At 36.7% G+C, this 17410-nt stretch overlaps 1 protein-coding gene and 1 long non-coding RNA gene across 2 annotated transcripts; one reads left to right on the forward strand and one right to left on the reverse strand.

Moving 5' to 3' along the window:
• Nucleotides 1-5568: 5568 nt before the first annotated feature.
• On the reverse strand, nt 5569-11525 carry LOC122291181. Its single transcript, XM_043098819.1, has 9 exons — nt 11516-11525; nt 10941-11425; nt 10781-10852; nt 10571-10643; nt 10056-10220; nt 8279-9646; nt 6775-8163; nt 5968-6122; nt 5569-5619 (listed from the first exon to the last, which is right to left on the reverse strand). Exons 1-9 carry the CDS (start codon nt 11523-11525, stop codon nt 5569-5571), a joined length of 3768 nt encoding a protein of 1255 aa, XP_042954753.1.
• A 2876-nt stretch (nt 11526-14401) lies between these two features.
• On the forward strand, nt 14402-16713 carry LOC122291548. Its single transcript, XR_006236670.1, has 2 exons — nt 14402-14759; nt 15541-16713. It is a non-coding gene; the product is annotated as an uncharacterized LOC122291548 (long non-coding RNA).
• Nucleotides 16714-17410: the final 697 nt, after the last annotated feature.

A 17410-nucleotide genomic window follows, 5' to 3' on the forward strand; every position in this document is an offset into this window, starting at 1 on the left:
GGACGATGAGGCACCAGCGACCCATGATGCGGGAGTAATCACAGGAAGAGTCCGGTTGTATGAGTTTTATGCTTGTACTTTGTTTGATTCTGGTGCTTCACGATCGTTTGTGTCTTCCACATTTGCTCGGGTGTGTAACTTGGTCACGGAACCGTTGCCGAAGGCTATGGTAGTGGCGCTGCCCGACGGCGAGATGGTGTGGTGTTCCAAGGTTGCTTTGGGATGCCCGTTAAATTTTGAGGGAAGATTTTTGGATGCTGATCTGGTGGTATTCAAGCTGTTGGGTTTTGATATCATCCTCGGGATGGATTGGCTATACCGATATTCTGCGACTATTAATTGCAGAAGTCGGACAATTAGCTTTCAGCTTCCGGATGGTGATTGTCTGGAATTTGCGGGGAGTAGATTAAAAGAAAAGCCGATGATTATATCGGCGATACAGGCAAGAAGAGAGATTGCATGGGGAGCGGATGCATTCTTGGTTCAGATGGTGTCCACGCCGTCTGAGAGGAAGTCCTTGGCAGATATTCCAGTTGTGGAAGAGTTTCCCGATGTGTTTGTGGATGACTTGCCCGGACTGCCCCCCGTGCGAGAGATGGAGTTTGTTATAGACTTGGAACCTGGAGCGGCTCCTGTGCATAAGGCTCCTTACCGCATGGCACCAGCTGAATTGAAAGAGTTGAAGACTCAGTTGCAAGAATTAGTAGAGAAGGGGTTTATTCAGCCTAGTACGTCGCCGTGGGGTGCTCCAGTTTTATTTGTTAAAAAGAAAGATGGAACCCTTCGTATGTGCATTGACTATAGGGAGTTGAACAAGGTGACCATCAAAAATAAATACCCTCTCCCGCGGATTGATGACTTGTTTGACCAACTTCAAGGAGCAGCGGTGTTCTCAAAAATTGATCTGAGGTCAGGATACTACCAGCTGAGAATCAGAGAGCAGGATGTGCCGAAAACTGCCTTCAGGTCGAGGTATGGACACTATGAATTTAAGGTGATGCCGTTTGGGCTAGCTAATGCTCCTGCCGCTTTCATGGATTTGATGAATCGGGTGTTCCAACCTTATCTGGATTCCTTCGTGGTAGTATTTATTGATGATATACTGATTTATTCCCGAGATATTGAAGAGCATGTGTATCATCTTAGTCTGGTACTTGAGAAATTGAGAGAGCACCAGTTGTACGCCAAGCTCAGCAAGTGTGAGTTCTGGTTGGAAGAAGTTAAATTTCTTGGGCATGTAATTTCCCAGGGTGGAGTGGCAGTTGATCCCAGTAAGGTAGAAGCCATTTTGTCATGGCCACGCCCAACTACAGTACGCGAGATCAGGAGTTTCTTGGGGCTCGCCGGTTACTACCGAAGGTTTGTAGAGGGTTTTGCTCGTTTATCCGGACCTCTCACAGCTTTGACTCGGAAGAATACAGAATTTGTTTGGTCAGAGAAATGTGAGAGAAGCTTCCAGGAATTGAAGAACAGGCTGACGACGGCACCAGTGTTAGCACTCCCAGAACCGCATAAGCCGTTTGTAGTCTTCAGTGATGCGTCTAAGTTCGGTTTGGGTTGTGTCCTTATGCAGGAAGGACGGGTTGTAGCCTATGCATCTCGTCAGCTTAAGGACCATGAGAAGAATTATCCGACGCATGATCTAGAGTTGGCTGCGATTGTTTTTGCACTCAAGATCTGGCGGCATTTCTTGTATGGGGAAGCTTGTGAGGTATTTACTGATCATAAGAGCTTGAAGCATTTGTTTTCCCAGAAAAATTTGAATATGAGGCAGAGGCGTTGGCTAGAGCTAATCAGTGACTATCAGTGTGAGATCAAGTACCACCCGGGGAAGGCTAACATAGTTGCTGATGCTTTGAGCCGGAAGTCTCATTTGGAGGATGAAGCCGAACCGTCAGAAATGGATTCGTTACTTTATGGGATGAGAAGGCTCCTTATAGAGAGTTCGCAGCAAGTAGAGATTTTGTCTTCGGTTCTGGACATTCGGGTAATAGATTTTGAAGAATTGAAAGCTCTCCAAAGAAAGGATCAGAAGCTGCTGAACATCAGGAAAAGAGTCCGAAAATCTCGAGGGCCGTTGCACTATAGCATGGATAGTGATGGAATACTTCGGTTCCGAGATCGCAGAGTGATCCCAAAGGACTCAGATTTCAAGGAACGAATCATGGCGGAAGCTCATGCGGCCCCGTATTCAGTTCATCCCGGCAGTACAAAGATGTATCGAGACTTGAAGAAAAATTACTGGTGGGATGGAATGAAGAAGGACGTTGCCTTATATGTGGAGAAATGCCACACGTGTCGTCAGGTAAAGGCCGAGCATCAGAGACCTGCGGGTATGCTCCAACCCCTCCCTATTCCTGAGTGGAAGTGGGATGACATCACGATGGATTTCGTTGTGGGTTTGCCGAGAACACCTAGTGGGAAGAATTCTGTTTGGGTGATTGTGGACCGGTTAACGAAGAGTGCTCATTTTCTGCCTGTTAACAACACCGACTCTTTGGGTAAGTTGACCCGTTTGTATGTCAAAGAGATAGTTCGGCTACATGGCATACCAAAGACTATAGTGTCGGATCGAGACCCGAGGTTTACATCGCAGTTCTGGAAGAGTTTGCAGGCAGCTTTGGGTACTAAGTTGAAGTTCAGTACTGCTTATCACCCGCAGACAGACGGCCAGTCAGAGCGCACCATACAGACCTTGGAAGACATGTTGAGAGCATGTGCCCTGGAATTCCAAGGGAGTTGGGAAAATCATTTGCCGCTCATTGAGTTTGCCTACAATAACAGCTACCATGCGACCATTCAGATGGCTCCCTATGAAGCTCTTTATGGGAGAAAGTGTAGGTCGCCCTTGTGTTGGGATGAAGTTGGGGAGAGTAGGGTAATTGGACCCGAAATAATTCAGGAAATGCAAAGCCAAGTCCGGATCATCAGAGAAAAAATGGCGGCAGCTCAGAGTCGCCAGAAAAGCTACGCTGATACCAGGAGGAGAGAATTGTCATTTGAAGTTGGTGATTGGGTTTATCTTAAAGTCTCTCCCATGAGAGGTGTTAAGCGTTTTGGTAAGAAAAAGAAACTAGATCCGAGGTACGTCGGCCCTTTTCAGATTCTGGAGAGAGTAGGGTCCGTCGCCTATAGAGTTGCTTTGCCGGATTATTTTGGAGATGTTCATGACGTCTTCCATGTATCATCCCTGAAGAAGAGCTTTGGACAGCAAGAGCCACGTTTCGTCGACCCAGCAGGTATTCAGTTGCAACCGGATCTCACTTACGAGGTTGTTCCGTCGCAGATTTTGGATTGGAAGGAGCAACAGTTGAGGTCCAAGACGATACCTTTAGTTAAAGTGGCTTGGGGAGATCCGTTAGCTCAAGACTTCTCTTGGGAGCGAGCAGCGGACATGAGGGAGCAATATCCATATTTGTTTGAATGATGAAGGTATGTAATTTTAATCTTGGTCTCAGTTGGTTCATGTGCGTTTGTGTGGCTTGGTTTAAGTTGATGGTGATCTTGCAATTTCGAGGACGAAATTGTTTTTAAGGAGGGGAGGATGTGATGACCCGCTTTTAAGTGTATTTTCGCTGAAATAATTGTTTTTATTTTAATTAATATATCAGATATTTTATTTTATTTTAATTGCGTTTTTAAAGTCGGTTTTAATTTATTTTAATTTATTTGAGGTTGTGTTTTATTTCTTTTAGTTGTTTTTGTGGTTTTAATCTTTTTGGCGGTTTGTTTCTTTTCCCGGAGTGAGGACTGGACCTCATTTCTTTTTACATCTTTTTTTCTTTTTCCCTTTTTTCCTTTTTCTTTTCCCTTCTTTTCTTTTTTCTTCTTTTTCTTTTTTCTCTTTCTTTTCTCTCTCCTCCCTCCCGCTCGACCCGGATACCCCCCCCCCGTGCTCTCTCTCTCTTCTCTCTCTCTCCCTACGCCGGCGTCACCTTCCCTAAGCCCTACCGCCGCCGTCCGGCCACCGTTCGGCCTCCCACCGGTCCCATTCTCTTCCTCTCCTTCCGGTCTACCTTCCCTCCAAAACCCACCCCCAACCGGCCGGCCATTTGGCCGGAAAAAGCTTCCAAAGGGCGCACGGATTTTGCTCCGATCCGCCGCCGTCGCTCCACCTCCGGCCACCATTTCTTCACCACTTCATCACCGACTCCTTGCCGTCCTAACCCACCTATTTCCGGCCTCCAACGACCACCGGAACAGCTCCTACGAGCTTAGTTTCCGTTTTGGGTAATCCGGCCATTTCCGGCCATTCCGCCGCCACCCACGGCCGTCCGTCACTTCCAATAGCTTCACAACCACCTCTAGACCATTCCCTATCAATTTCGTGACCTAGTTTGTCCCCGTTCAAAAGTGGGTTTTTCGGACCCACGGCCACAGTGAATTTTCACTGTGACGTTGCTGTTTTTCCGCCGTTTGCAACGCCTCGTGTTTTCTAAAATTGCCGTATAGCGCTGTAAGTATTTTCCAAACCCTATTTTCAGATTTTAATATATATTGCTCTTTCAATTTATTTATTATCTGTTGTTGGTTGTTGATTCCGGACTGAGTCCGAGGAGTTTCGGGGGTCGGATGGATGGAGGACGGAGTTGCTTGTTTATTTGATTTATGATTGTTGGATTATTTTATTGTGCATTGATTTGGCATTACATGGTGCATGCACGTGTGTGTGGGTTTATGAGAAAAGCCTGTGTTTTGGCGTGAGTGTGTTGCGGGTGCGTGGGTATCACGAACCCAAGCCGGGATGGGTTATTATCTCGGTGGAGCTCCTCTGGTCACTCGGGAGCGGAATAAACTGAGTGATGTCCCCTGAGTTATCGAAAGCGATAATGGGAGCGGGACTAGGGGGTGCTTGGCTACGAACGCGCCGGGCGCGGAACCGGGCATCGGCCTACTCACCGACTCCGTGGCCCTTCGCTGGCGAGGGCTAGAGGATGCTTGGCTACGCACGCGCGGGGCGCGGAACTGGGCATCGCTCGTTGGGTGTCACATGCGTGGCGGTACTCTGCGGTGTGACACTGGAGCCAGGGTGTGCGGATGACCCCTAGGGGAGGTCATGGTGCATACGGTTAAAATTGGATAATGGTTTGAGATGTCAAATGTGTCTTTTGGCGTGCGTGGAAAACTTGTGTTTTACGGGTTTGTGCATTGGGCATGTTTCATGCATCTTGTTTGAGTTATATGTGTTTTTATCTGGTAGTGTTTGGGTTTTACTTACCTGCGGTACCATTCGTGGTCCCGTAGCTTTTGGTGCAGGAGATGAGGTTGAGGAGGAAGAGGCTGAGCCCGAGGATGCGGCTCCGCCGGGTTGCTGATGTTGTCTTTTTATTTGTTTAAAACTGTATTTGTGATATATGTAATATTTTATCTATGTATGTTTTAAACAGCTTGTGCTACGTTAAGAAAAATTCTGGTACTTAGTTATGACTTTCTTATCCGCTGCGTGCCTCTCTGTACACAATTGCTGCCTTGCACACACTCGGCACCCGTCGATGGGATGGTGACCCGGGGTGTCACCATCCGGACGTCTCAATTTCCCCGTGTTCGGGCGTGGGGATTTTGGGGGCGTCACAGCGAGTCAATATCCTTATCAAATATCGTAGCTTGCAGCCGATTTTCCTGTATTATATAAAAAATTGTAATGAATAATTTATAGAAAACAAATTGTAATAAATAATTGAGTATAATGATTTTCTTTGATTTTAAATTGTTTTGAGTTATGTGTAAAATTTTTGTTTTTAAATATGTTACAGGAAGATAACTAAATTAATAGAACATCATCGAAATTTATATAAGGAAGCCAAAGATTTAAAAAATCAAACATCAAAAGACCCAACAAATTAGTAGTAAAAAAATAAAAAATAAAAACAAAACTTAATAGATAGAATGCAAAAATAACAAAATCATTTACCAGTTTTTAATCCACTAAAAAAAATAAAAGACAATATATAGAAATAAATACTATACCTCTGGATCAATCAATGTTAGGCTTTGGTACTTCACTGGTGAGCGTTGACCTGTTCGTTTGGGTGACTTCTCTGCCACAATCATTTTGATTTTCCAGTCTCTTGTACTTGGAGTGATATCTTTTATCGATGTATAAACCGTCTGCATCTTTAAAGCTGTTCACATACAAAGATATTAAATGTGTAAGTATAGTAAACCCAATACTAAATTAAAAAAAAAAATTGCAAAGAGAATTGAAAAGCATAATAAATTAAAAAACACAATACTAAACATACAGAAAAGAAAATTCTATTAAATGCGCAATTTTGTTGAAGTAATTGAACTGAAATTATAGAATTAAATCATTACCCATTTAACATTAATCTGAAGATGCTAATCTTAATAATTCCGTATAGACAATATTTTTTGTGCAGTTCTTTTCTGATCGTTCAGTTGATACTGGCCGTAGTAAAATCCTTATTGTAGATGCAGTCTTTGCCCTTGATAGAGCCACATATAATTGACCATGTGAGAAAACAGGTTGAGGTAAATATATTCCAACAAAATCCAATGTTTGCCCTTGTGACTTATTTATAGTCATTGCAAAACTTAATCTGATAGGGAATTGAGTTCGTTTGAATGTGAAGCCACTATTTTCATCAACATTTGGTAAGAATGGGATCCTTGGAATAAAGACTCTTTTTCCGTTGTGGTGCCCAACTGCGATTTCTGCATCAATGACATTTCGATCAAAAGCCCGACAAATTAGACGTGTTCCGTTGCATAGTCATTCTGAAGGATTAATGTTTCTAAGTAGCATGATAGGACAGTTTATCTTCAGTAACAATTCATGAGGAGGAAGTCCATTTGGGGTTAGAGTATTTAAAAAATCCTCCATAACTGATTGTTCAGATGCATCTATTGCTTCATCAAAGCTATAATATCGCTTAATCTCACCAGGAAATCTATGAATTAGTAATGCATTTATTTCATCAACATAACTGTTCTTTGGTGTTAATATGGCCCGATTCATCATAGCTGAAATATTTATTGAATATTCATGAATATCATGGAAAACAGCATCTATTAAATGATCCAAAGAAGTACAGTCATCTTCATACGAAACAAGCATTCCATCAGGAATTTTTATAGTTTCATCAACTGTGATTGGTGGCATTCCGTTGCCCAATTCTAACACATATTCTGAAAAGACTAGATCCAATCTTGCTCGCATATTTTCAGTCAAATGAAACTTGATCAATGTAGGCCACAAGTAAGAAGAAACTAAACTGGCATCAACATGTTCTTGTCTTGTTCCTTTACGAACTACAGGTAAAACTTGGCGAAAATCTCCACCAAAAACGATAACTTTTCCACCGAATGTTAACTCTGAATCATTAATGTCTCGTAGCATTTTATCTAATGCTTCAATATGTTGTTTTCTTGACATAGGGGCCTCATCCCATATAATTAACCTTGCCACACGTAGTAACTTCGCGATGGCACTTTGTTTACTGACACAACACATGCTATGTTCATCAGTATCCAGTGGAATCTTAAAGCGCGAGTGTGCTGTTCGACCTCCAGGAAGGATAGATGCAGCAACACCAGATGAAGCAGTTGCAAGTGCGACTAATTTTCTTGATCTTACTGCGGCAAGAAGTGCCTTGTACAGGAATGTCTTCCCCGTCCCACCAGGGCCATCAACAAAAAATGTAGCAGCTTCATTAGAAAAAACCTTTCCCAAAACTGAATTATAGACATGTCGTTGTTTACTATTAAGCGCTTCTGATGCAACAATATCTTCTTCTGGAATTTCAACAGCCAATTCATCATCGATTTCCCTAGATTCGACTTGGTCTTCATCAAAACAAATGTTGTCATCAAGAAGATGGAACGAATTAATGTCTTTCCCCATTGATTCAAGTGTAAAAGAGATTGAGCGCAAAACTTGCATTCTTACATTCAACATAGAATCTTCAGTCGACCTAAAATCAACTGACATATCTTGCTCAAAATGTTCCCAAAGCTCTCTCGGATTGGTTGGATTACAATAAACCAAAATAGTTGCAAACAGTCGTCTCAAGCTGGACGGCATTTGATATAGAGATGCTTCATGTAAACAATCTTCTAAGCTATTGTCTCTTTGTAGCAAACCATGCATAGTTGCTGTCTCACGAAATGTTGGAGCCACGACACCATCAACTGTCCTAAGATCTTCAAACGACAAAGGTCCTCTTACATGATTTAGCAATATCCGCAGATAATATCTCTCGCCTTCAAATGGATTTGCTGTAACAATTCGACCTATAACAGTTTTTTTTTTTCCAACGAGTCCACTGTTTGTATTGTTGGCTCCAAACATAAAATTCTGGAAATTCTTTGTACAATAATGTCCTGGCATTTTCATCCACCCGGTTTAATGCAAAGAATTCTGTTAACATTGATTTTGCAGACCGATCAGAGTTGAGAACATTGATTAAGTTTTCATTTTCTCGAAAAGTTACTTGGTGTTGATCCTCAAGATGTAAATGTAAACTATATACTGCTGGATACATTTCATTAACAATGAAGCCATATATTCTCCACATAGCTTCAGGTGGAGCAATCCATCGGGCCGATTGGAATTGTTGGATTTCATCAATTTGTTGATTGTTTTGTTCGGAAACCAAATTGAAAGCAACACGATCATGCCCTTTGTAAATATACTTGTAAAGATATTTGACTGCCTTTATCGTAGAACAAATCTCGACATTAATGTGACAGTCAAATGTTGCAAGCAAATACGGATTATATGGAACGACCCAACAGTTATCCAAATTATGGCCTCTCACTTTGACAATTATTCCATTGTCAGAACGCTTATATATTGGGAAGCAATCATTTCCAACAGTCATACTTGATGCAAAACTTTTTGGATATTGGCTTTTGCAACAACCATTTTTTTTCATGCAAACATTTGTTGGATTCAACACTCCACATGGTCCATGCATCATATGGTTGATAACAGCATTATGCAAGTGCAAATTTGTATTTTTATCAGGTATTTCTGCCGATACAATCTCATCAAAAGATTCAGGCGCATAGAGTTTCCAATCTCTCTGTAATATAATTAAAAAATGTGCATGTGGAAGCCCTCTTTTTTGGTGCTCAATAACATAAACATATGCTGAGACTTTTCCAAATATTTGCTGCTTGAATAATCGATCCTTTAATTCTTCTAATTTTGCACGAAAGACCCAAGCAACCAAATCAGGCCGATTTTGACTCTCCTCATGCGGGCGTAATTCATTTGAAATTTCTTGCCAGTTTGGATTGCACGTCATTGTTAAAAAAATGTCTGGTTTACCATAACGCTGAACTAAAGCCATTGCTTCCATATATCTTTTTCGCATATCTCTTGGACCCCTAATAAATGACGAAGGCAGAATAATCCGTTTTCCAACTTTAGAAGCATCAGCTTCCCCAAGTGTAATGGTATCAACAATACCTTGATATAACTCAGATCGAATATGTTGTTGTTTGCTACGGAAATAATCTAATCTCGACGTCTCGATCTTAACATACATATCAACAACAAATTGTTGCAATAAGCGACCAGACAGTAACAAAATTGATCTGACATTTTCTCTGATTTGTAACTTGTAGCAATAATATTCACGGCACGAAACAACTGGATCCTTCCTTTTTCTGTTTAATGCTGCAAAAGTTGTAAGGGAATGAAATATTACAAAATTGGACGTCTACAAACTAAGTAGAAAATGGAAAGATTAAGATTACACTATAACCTCGTTGTTCTCTTCTAAGTAATTCTTCTGCTGACATTGATTGGTGAGGATCTATTGATCGGATTGTTTCATCACTTGTTAATGTGCTTTCTCTATTGACCCTTTGAATTCCTTGATGCCAACCAGTATCGCCAAGAGGAAATAATAACGGATATTGAAGTGGATCATAGCAGCCAAAATAATATTGAACTATATGACTTCCACCAGAATGACTAAACACACAAATGTCTCGTCCTCCTAGCTGATCTGCATCTTCATTTTCAACCCATATTGCTGCAACTTGTGAAGATGTCGGGGCATTGAATACACGTTAATCTAAACCAGCATCTGATCTTATATGGATTACTTGATTTTCCAAATTTGGCAAATCACCAAGAGACCGGAAAAAAATAGAATATGGATTGATGCGAAGAATATCGATGAGTTGAGCTATAATTGATGGATTCATTCTGTCTGAATCAGAAATGCGATTTTCTAATTCATGCTCTGTATCATAGAAATACAATTAGAGATAAGAAGGACGACCATTTAAAGGGATTAAATCATTGATATAGTGATAGATCTGTCCCTGAGCTCGAAAGGTATAAATTCCTCTATTCCGTCTGCAAAGATCTCTATCGAATTTAACTCCAAAAGATGTAAACGCGAACTTATTATTATAAGTCCGAACATAGGTCTTAAAATGCGTAGATTCATCTGTGTTGGAGGTGAAAAGATCATAAAGTTGATCAGGGATAGCGTTTGTGGCCAAAGAAAGTGTCCCATCAGCACAACAAAATCCGTTTGTTTCATGATAGAATCGCTTTGCTTTACAATGTCTGCAACAAGGGACATACGGCAAAGAATACGCTTCAAATGGCACAACTTGTAATAATTGCCTAAGTCCAGCAGAGCGGCGATACCCCTCACCTATTGAGTTCAAAAGTGAATATAAGACAATAGGTATAAACTCATCGATTGTTCTTTGAACGATCTGACTAAGGACACTACTGGAAGAGTGGCAAGAGTTGACAATGGGACGAGAAGAATGAATAATATTATTATACTGGTTTCTTACCCCTACAAGGTGGCGGTATACTTGTTTCAAAACTTGACTGTTCCTGAATAACACATGGAGCCTATTTGAATAGAATGTTCCCAAATTTCAATGAAAAAGAATATAAGGACGTTTGAATAAAAAAGCTGACAAAATAATTTCAGGAAAACCTGTTGAATCAGAAACTGATTTGAGACGGTTGTTTCATCTATGTATGTATTTCCTGATTTACGTGTCAGAAAATCCATAGAATCACTCGGACAATTAGACTGATCTGTCACATTGTTTAATGATGAAGTTGCCTCTGAATCAACCACACAGACATTTACAGCAGGAGGAACACATACTTCATGACATGAACTCAATTCATTGATGTCAACATCAGCGCGGAAAATTCGTTGTCTCTTTGACACCTTTTGTAGAACAGTAAAGTCTTGAATGATGTTTATACGTTGGACATCATCATTTGAAAGTTCATCAATTGATGTAGTCAGTTGATCACCACCAAATGAAGTTGAATCTTTTAATTGGAGGGAATTGCTGCTAGATGCCTTTTTTTTAGCATATCTTTCTCTATCTTTTCTACGGAGTTCTTCTTTTTTCTCTTCTGGTAAATCTTTATACAAAATATTCTTCGCTCGTTGTTTTGTATGATCTTCAAAAAATAGTGTCCAAACTTAACTTTTACAAAATTAATATTACTATTTCAAAACAAATGCTACATAACTTATTAACACAATCTTACCACTTCTCATTATGTTAACGAAGCAAATGATTCTTCCAAAAGTTGGATACTGTTCGATACAACCAAAACTAAATAAATAAATAACAACTGATTAATGCGAAATCGATACATGCATGATGTATTTTAAATGCTATAAATAATTTCGTTGCCTCATATGTTGAAAAATACATTCAACCAAATTAAATCATACTTTAAATCAACAAGGAAATGAAGATAACAAAATAACACATGGAATGAAAAAATACCATGAAAATGAAACTTATAAAAAGCATAGATCGATATCACATATCAAAATTCTTGAATGAAATATTTCTCAATATTAATTTACTATTTAAAGTAAGTACTCACAAAAAAATTATAAGTGGGGACCAGTAAAAAGAAATATATATATATATATATAAAGGCACTTACAGGTCTTGAGATGAACAATAGAGAGTCTTTTATATATTTAGATCTCTTGATGAGGAGGACAATTCCTGTCTAGACACAAAATGCATTGTAAGTTTTGATTGCATTGTATATATATATATACACACACACATATGTATATAAATTGTCGATTTTTTTTTTTCTTCTCTTGAAAATTGATTTGAATTGATAATTTAATGTATAGAGAATAAAATGAACATTGTAATAAATATGGTTGTAATAAAAGATCTGGAATGCTTATTATTATTATATATAATATATGTAGTGATGATAGGTAGAATATTTATTCTTTTGCCTAATGATGAATTGACCAGGCCGGGTAGAATACACTTGTGGTTTCTATCGAACGTGATCGAGCCATTTCTAATTTTCTGTGGTCCAAAGAAAGTTACAAAAGAAACCATGTATGAAGCAACGCCTCGAGTCCTTGACTCTCTCTCTCTCTTACTATCCAAACGACACGTAAGTGTCTAACTATTTATTCAAAAATAATAATTTTTACAAAAAACTTTCAAACTAAAAATGACATACACAATTATTTCTCAATTTTCTTCCAACTCTACAATAAAGTGTTATTATTTTTAATATATTTGAATTTTTTTAACTTTCACAAGTTTGAATTAAAAAATATTATTATTTTTTAATATTTAGAATACATACATATGTATTTATAATATATATACACACACACATATATATATCTAGATATATTTAGAGATATGCGAGAAATGGATGAAAAATGTTAATTATTTGGTCAAGGGTGACCCACTGATCAAAGTAGATTATAATTTTCTAAATACTTTTTTTTTTAATTAATCATATATAGTTTCTAGTGGATGTACGATATATTATTAAAAAACAAAAGTGGATGTACGAGAATGTCGTGACTGTCGGCTATATATATATATAGGGCTTTGCTACATACAGTCGCCACACGCAGTTGGTGTGCAGTCGGCTGTACGGAATGAATAAAAAAAAATTATAAAAATTTTTTTTTATATTCAAGGGGACCTACATGAATTATAAAAAGTTATAAAAAGAATTTTTTTTTTTTCATGTAGGTCCCGTATTAATTTTTTTTTTACAGCCGACTGCACACCGACTGCATCTCCCGACTGCAAAAAGTATTTCTCATATATATATGTTAAGAGTGAAGCTAGCTATCTAGCGCCAATGCACTGCATGCCCTTGTTGAATTGACGTAGATGGTTAATTTGGACCTTTAATATTTGTGTATTTCATTCAATGATCAATAGTAGTGCATGAAGTAGTAGTACTGGTCTCTCCAGTGGATGGTTCCATTATGGTTCATGCAAATTAATTGTTGCCCTCGTGAAAATTATTTATATTTATATTTATATATTTACTGAGTGTATAAGTGTTTCGAAATTTTATTAAAAACATGATTCATATAAGAGTTTATATGAATAAAATAATTTTTTAATAATAAATCCTACTTTTTGTTAAAAAAAATGTGTTACTTTTACATTAGTTAAGACTGTATTCACTATTATTCTTTTATACAATATTAAATATATTTAAATGTGAAATTTATCAGTTCATGAGTTTTTTTTTTTTGTTTAATTTCAATTCTAAATCTCAAATTTTAAAATCTTCATCAAATTTTAAGTGCAGATAGTATTTTTTTTTTAAATCAATTTGATAAAAAGTTTAAAATTTAAAATTTTATTTTATTTTATTTTTTAATTTAATAGGATAGTGGTTATATTATATAGAAATATATATATTAGCCTAACATGGTCAACATTAATATAAAATATGAAATCAAGTTTGATTTACCATGAATACAATCAAACCCATATTTATCTACGTAAGGTCATCGACTTGTAAAAATCATGTATTATTGTCAAGAATATAGAAATTTCAATATTTAAAATATTTTTGTTAAATTTGTAGGATTCATTTATTATTCAAAATTATTATACATTTTTTAATTTAGAGATGATATATTTTTTTAATTTATGAAATTTATAATCTAAACTATAATCTAACATGTCAGAAATTATTTTATCATAAAACGTTTATGAACAATCAGTATTAATTTAAAAGAAAAAAAAATACTATAAATCATTTGCGATAAAATTTTTAGATGGGCTACTTAAAATTTTAAATTGTTCTAAGTATATTACTTTCCATGCTTAGAAAATTGTTAATATACAAGAAAACAGATAGAAAAAAGAGCAGTGGAATGGTGAATCTTTTTATTGAATGATTGTTTAAATTATTAGAATTAGTAGTTTTCCTGTTTTAAATTTAACGTATTAATCGTTGGATTATTTTATAATTTTTAATTTGTAAAATTTATTTTAATGTATTTTCTTGATGTTAATTATTGCTTTGCATTTAAATTAATCTTTACTTTAATTATTTTATCGTTGAACTTTAAATATTTTATTTTATTAATATTGAGTTGCAGTATTTTTATTTGACTTTTATTTATTTTTATTATACTATTTTTATTTGTTGTACCATTCTATTTTCGGGTGGGCTTATTTTTAGTGGGTTTTAAATCATGTTTTGGGCCCAGCCTTGTAGCTGTTGGAAGCCCAATTCGTTGGCTTGTTTTCAGCCAGCTCTCTCTCCATAAACGGTGTGTTTTGACCTTGCTTAGAGTTAGGGCTTGTCTCATTTTCTTTTCTTCTTCACCTTTCTCCTACCGCAGCCACACACTACTCTTCTTCTTCTTTGTTTTATTTTTCTTCTCCTACACGCCGTCCATTCCTTCTTCATTTTTATTGCGTTATTTTCTTCTGCAACCGGTGTTGCTGCAGTCGACTTTCTCCATTTTCGTTAGGTAATTTCTTGAACTTTATTCTGTTTGTTTGGTTCTATTTTTCTGCAAATCCGTGTACTGCTGCTGCTGCTTCTCTTCGTCTTGTACTTTTCGATCTGTTTGGCTAGATCTACTATTTTATTTTTAGGTTCTGTTCGGTTTGTCTATTTTTTTTCTCTGTTTGTATTGTTTTCCCTTTGTTGATTGTGGGTTTATTTTTACATATTGTGGGTTTCTTTCTTCATAGCCGTCGTTTTCCCTTTGTTGATTGTGGATTTGTTTGCATGCTATTAGTAGTCGAAGATGGGTTTATTTTTTCTAGATCTGCTCTAATCGGAGATAGCATTGCTTCACGTGATTTTTAATTTATTTTTTAATTTGTGTTTATATGCTATCAGTAGTCGAAGATCTATTCTGTTTTGAACATGGGAATCTTTTTTTTTTTTTTTTTTATGAAATTTTTGAGGCATCAATTTTTGTTCATCAAACATGTTATTATTGTAAATATTCCATTCTTGATTTGTTCTATGTCATATATTGTTTAGGATTGATTATTTTTGTCTTTTTCTTTTAGTATACGATTTGAGTTAATTTTTGGTAAAAGATGCGAATTTGACATATGGCTTTTTTGTTTCTGTGAAAGCATGGAACTTTGCTTAACAATTTTTTTTTTGTTAAAAGAAAAAAACATATCTGAAAGCAAAACAAATTACTGTGAAAGCAAAACATATCTGAAAGCAAAACAAATTACTTATCTAGTCTTTTTCATTTTGAAACTTATTAGTATTTTTTTTTTTTGTAGGGCTAGGGTTTGTCACCCAAGAAATCAGCAATCCTGGAATTAGCCTTGGATATGTATCAGAGGGTTGAAAAATACAAGCCCAAGTTTCAGATATGTTTTGCTATTTCTTATTACTGTTAGGCTATTGGAATTATATAAATACTTATTTAATTTCTAGAGTTCATCTGTTTTTTTTTTAATTGTGGGGTTTTATTTATTTATTTGGGTATGTTATATGCTGTTGGCTCTTGGAATTATATGGCTTCTTGGGTTAAATGGATTACGGTCTGTCTTGGGTTTTGGGTTTGTGAATTCATCTGGTTTAACTGCTGTTCCATTTTTTTTTTTTTGTAGTTTTTTTTTTTGAAGTTTTTTAATTTCCAATGACACAACATCACACTACTTCACACTACTTTCCTTCTCTTAACCTATTAACTATCAAGATAGCCAACAAAAAGAGAATACATTATTATTGGAACACATTTTTATTTTCAGATCCTCACCCTAGGATGTTTATCTAATTCTCTTTTTGCTCCTAGCTTTAGATATATCACTGACAAAACATCACACAAATTTTCTTTTCTTAACCTATTCACTGTCAAGATAGCTCACAAAAGAAAGAGTACACTTTTATTTTTAGATCTTTGATAAATCTGACAATAGCAAATGAAAGGGATCGAAAAGTGGAAGATAACAAAATAAGTAAACCACAAGATAGACTTACAGAGATAAAAATCAGAAATGTAAAACTCTGAAAGTCTCCAACCAAGAAAACCTGAAAAGAAATCACTATTAGAAACGAACAGAAAACATTAAGCACTGCAGGAAACAATGAAAAAAAAAAAGAAGAAAGAAATGCTAGTAGGGTAAGGTAACAATGAAAGAAAGAAGAAAGAAAAGCCAGTAGGGTAAAGAAAATAACTCAAGAACTAAATGTGCAGCTCTGAAAGAAAGCACCAAACGACATAAGCAGGGTGAACAAAAATAATCTTCATAGACCCTTTTAAGGTGCAATGGCTTCCTGAACTATCATCCTAGGAACTCCCATCGCATGCAGCAGACCACTACAAAACCAATCAACCCACTGGAAAACCAATCAAACCAAATATTGGAAAACCAAATGGAAAACTGGCAGCATCATACCACTGCATATGCATTTTTTATTTCTTGCATTTTATTTCCCATAATTATTTTTAAAAAAAGGTATATATTTCATAATAAAAAAAATTAACCATACGTTTTATTTCTTTTACATCAAAAAGAAATTGTCGTGATTGATTCTTTATTTCTTGCATTTTTATTTATCAGGATTAAATATTTGTGATCTTTTCATATGGCATTTGTTTTTTCTTCTTAGGTAGTGAGCACTGTTTTCTTTGTTGTGATTAATCATATGTCATTTGTTTTTCTTCTACACTGAGCAATTTTTTCTTCTTTATCCTGAACGGGCAGGATTTTTTTTATTTGTTTTTAAGGTTTTAATTATTTTTTTTATCCAGATTAAGAATGTTTTTTTTAATGGTTTTGTGATTCCATATGTTACAGATGTAAAAGTCACAATTACCCATACGCATGCAAGACTCACAATTAACTACAGGCATGCACTGACCAACTGAAGGATCTTCTATACGCATGCACTGATAACTGACAAGAGGGGACAAGAGCAGGGCTTGGTACCAATGCAACCAGCGTGTTTAGACTGCACAACCAATGAATTTAAACACTTTTGCACGGATGAAACACACAAGCAAAGAGTAAATACATGAAACACGGAAACGGAATGGGATTGCACTGTTCATTACTGTAGCAGGATCATTGATGCTTTTTATTATAGAGAGATATGCAAGCCAAGCTAAGCTAGACTTCGTATTGACCTCTACATTCATTTCAT

This window comes from Carya illinoinensis, chromosome 13, assembly GCF_018687715.1.
Source record: "Carya illinoinensis cultivar Pawnee chromosome 13, C.illinoinensisPawnee_v1, whole genome shotgun sequence".
NCBI classification, from domain to species: domain Eukaryota; kingdom Viridiplantae; phylum Streptophyta; class Magnoliopsida; order Fagales; family Juglandaceae; genus Carya; species Carya illinoinensis.

Bases quoted from the DNA above. Each gene is read 5' to 3' on its own strand.
- LOC122291181 (XM_043098819.1), bottom strand. The intron at 8,164-8,278 runs GTTGGAAAAAAA...TGTCGTTTGAAG, and splicing joins ACAATACAAACAGTGGACTC to ATCTTAGGACAGTTGATGGT. The intron at 6,123-6,774 runs GTCCTATCATGC...GTATGTGAACAG, and splicing joins ATTGTTACTGAAGATAAACT to CTTTAAAGATGCAGACGGTT.